The sequence below is a fragment of the Acyrthosiphon pisum genome, chromosome A2 (assembly GCF_005508785.2).
Source record: "Acyrthosiphon pisum isolate AL4f chromosome A2, pea_aphid_22Mar2018_4r6ur, whole genome shotgun sequence".
NCBI lineage: Eukaryota > Metazoa > Arthropoda > Insecta > Hemiptera > Aphididae > Acyrthosiphon > Acyrthosiphon pisum.
Window position 1 is genome coordinate 74,304,277 of NC_042495.1, and position 2,695 is coordinate 74,306,971.

Genomic DNA, 2,695 nt, shown 5'->3' on the forward strand with positions numbered 1-2,695 from the left:
TTGTTTCCATTTAAAACGGATCCAATACAACTCTTGAGTGATTCTCAGATAAAACCTATATGCAAATCACCTATTTTTATCCAAACACAACACAGTAACAACCACGGCTTTAGAGTTTATATTATCTTAGGTAATATCATAGAACAATGGTAATATTTTAATACGTAATAATTAACTAATAACTCTCATTTTTAAAAATATATTAAAAAATATATTAATATTGTTACCTAGTATGTTGTTAACATGATAATTATTTGCCGTTTGGTTAGTATATAAATCCGCTGGGAGCGCTCTATGATCTTAGGTATTTGGTAAGAACATTCTCAACACACTTTTTCTCGTTTCGTTACGCAACCGTACTATCTTAAACCGTGGTTATCAATTATCATGATTCGTAAAGTTACTGCACCTGTGTATCTATCATTAAGAAATTACTTACAACTTGATACCACATTACCACCACATACCGCCGACCGCCGACCGTCGTACCACGATGAAAAGAAGAACTTAAATAGTAAATACCTCTACATAGTGCGCCGTACATTGGTCAGTAACATGAACTAAGATAATTGACACTTTAGCGGTTAGTCCGTGGTAAACATCATTTAACATTTTAATTTTTAACTATTAAATATTATCACACGATTTAACAAAGAAAAAGAAGACATTAATATTATTTTTACTATTTGTTATTAATAATTGAAAAAAGTAAAAAGTGATAACAATATAACAAATTTAAATAAATATCTAAAATATGTACCTGAAATGGTTTTAAATTCCTAAACGCGAATAATGCAACATTATTGAAGTTCCTATTAAAATCTATAACTTCGATTAGAAATTAAATCGAATACAGATGGCTTCTACTTCGGGTCCATCAGGATCTGAAAATCCCACTGATAACTTGAAAAAAGAACCTTCCAAAGGTATTCTAAAGCCTTCTGTGAGTTATGAAGAAAAAGAGTAAGTTATTTTAGATTAGGTAATCATAAACATAATAATATAATAAATTGTACCTAATTCTGTTTTTATACTCTAGAAAACAAAAAAAAATTGGGAACAAGTCTGCTAAGTGGGATGAAATGAATATATTAAAGACTTTACATCCACCAGATAAGGATTATGGACATATGAAAGTGGATGAACCAAAAACACCATACGAACGTGAAGTTAATGAAGATGATGACGAAATGGACGGTGGTGTAAATGCAGAAGAGTTGAGGAAAAGGTATATAATATCACTTTATCTAGTTTTTAAATAAATATGAACTAGGATAAATATTTTCTTAAATTAACATTTTTTTTTTTTATGTTAGTACTTACACCAAAATATGATTTTAGCGTACAATTTAGATTCATAATCTCCACCCCAATCCTCTTAATTAAAATCTTGAAGTCACATGATCACTTTGATGACTAAATTTATAAATAAATAATAATTTGATTGATTTACTAGGATTGAGGAAGGAGGTAGACGGAGAAGTAGTTCATTTCAATCAGAAGAAGAACCCGAATCTGAAGATGAATCTCCAGAAGATAAAAGTTTGTTATATTTTATAAAACTGATTAACTGTGCCTATTTCATAATTTATGTAGCTTAGTTATTCAGGAACTAAAATTCTTTACACTTATAATGGTTCTAGTATCTATATAGATTTTATTATTTCAGTCACAAGAGAGGTATTTGAACAAAAAAGAAAAGAACATTATAATGAATTCCAGACTGCAAAAATACTGGCCAAACAAATGATGGATGAAGATGAAGAAGAAAATGATGATAATAATAAACAAAACTGAAGCTAGTTTGGTATAAAGCACATTTTTCTTGTTGTTTGTTTTCTAAAGCTTATTGTACAACATTGAAGAACAAAAATGTATTGTGATTTATTATGTTATTTTATTGAGGTAACATTTTGCATATTTAGCAATTTGTTAACTACAAATATGGATTGCTTATTATTTCATGTATTTCATAAATATAATTAAAAAAAATAAAACAATCACGATAAATTATTAAATTTAAAAAAATAAAACAATCACCATAATTTATTAAATTTAACATGGACATTTTTCATAGTTTCTTTGAATCACAGTTGGTTTTTACAAAATAGCTAATAAACTATAAAAATGTCGCTTAATACACAATTTATGTAAAATTATATTGCAAATATACCATTCAATATTTATAAGTTATTGTATTTAAATTATTTATTTAGCTGCATATTTGTTATGTTTAGCTTATGAAAGGGACATCTAAATATTTTAGCAAAATTCAAGTACTTTTATTTCCAGGTGGAATGTTATGTGCTTATCTCTAAAGAGACAAAAATATTTCTATAATAAAATAAATTGCTTTATTCTTAGTTATTTATAGAATAATATAATTATTATTAGTTGAGTTTCATATTAAAATATAAATAATTTGTTATGATTTGAGATTGTAGTTCAGACAATGTGAGTCAAAATAATTTTTATGACAAACTGAAATATGATAAAATGTGTTAATTTTAAAAATAATAATATTATAGCTATAAATTGTTATATTTGTTATCTGTTTAAGATAAAATCACTGTAACAGTACCATTTATTCAGCTTAAAATGTAAAATGCATTATTTAATTTTCAATCATGTTTTTAGTGCACAAATAAATTAGATAAATAAGCTTGTGTGTATAAAAAAACTAAATAAAACAATT

General features: G+C 26.0%; 1 protein-coding gene across 1 annotated transcript; it reads left to right on the forward strand.

Moving 5' to 3' along the window:
* Positions 1 to 249: 249 nt before the first annotated feature.
* LOC100163844 (protein phosphatase inhibitor 2) lies at positions 250 to 2,379 on the forward strand. The gene is made up of 4 exons (XM_001943930.5): positions 250 to 963; positions 1,040 to 1,228; positions 1,457 to 1,542; positions 1,670 to 2,379. The coding sequence occupies exons 1-4, from the start codon at positions 857 to 859 to the stop codon at positions 1,795 to 1,797; spliced, it is 510 nt and encodes a 169-aa protein (XP_001943965.1). The 5' UTR covers positions 250 to 856; the 3' UTR covers positions 1,798 to 2,379.
* The last annotated feature ends 316 nt before the right edge of the window (positions 2,380 to 2,695 follow it).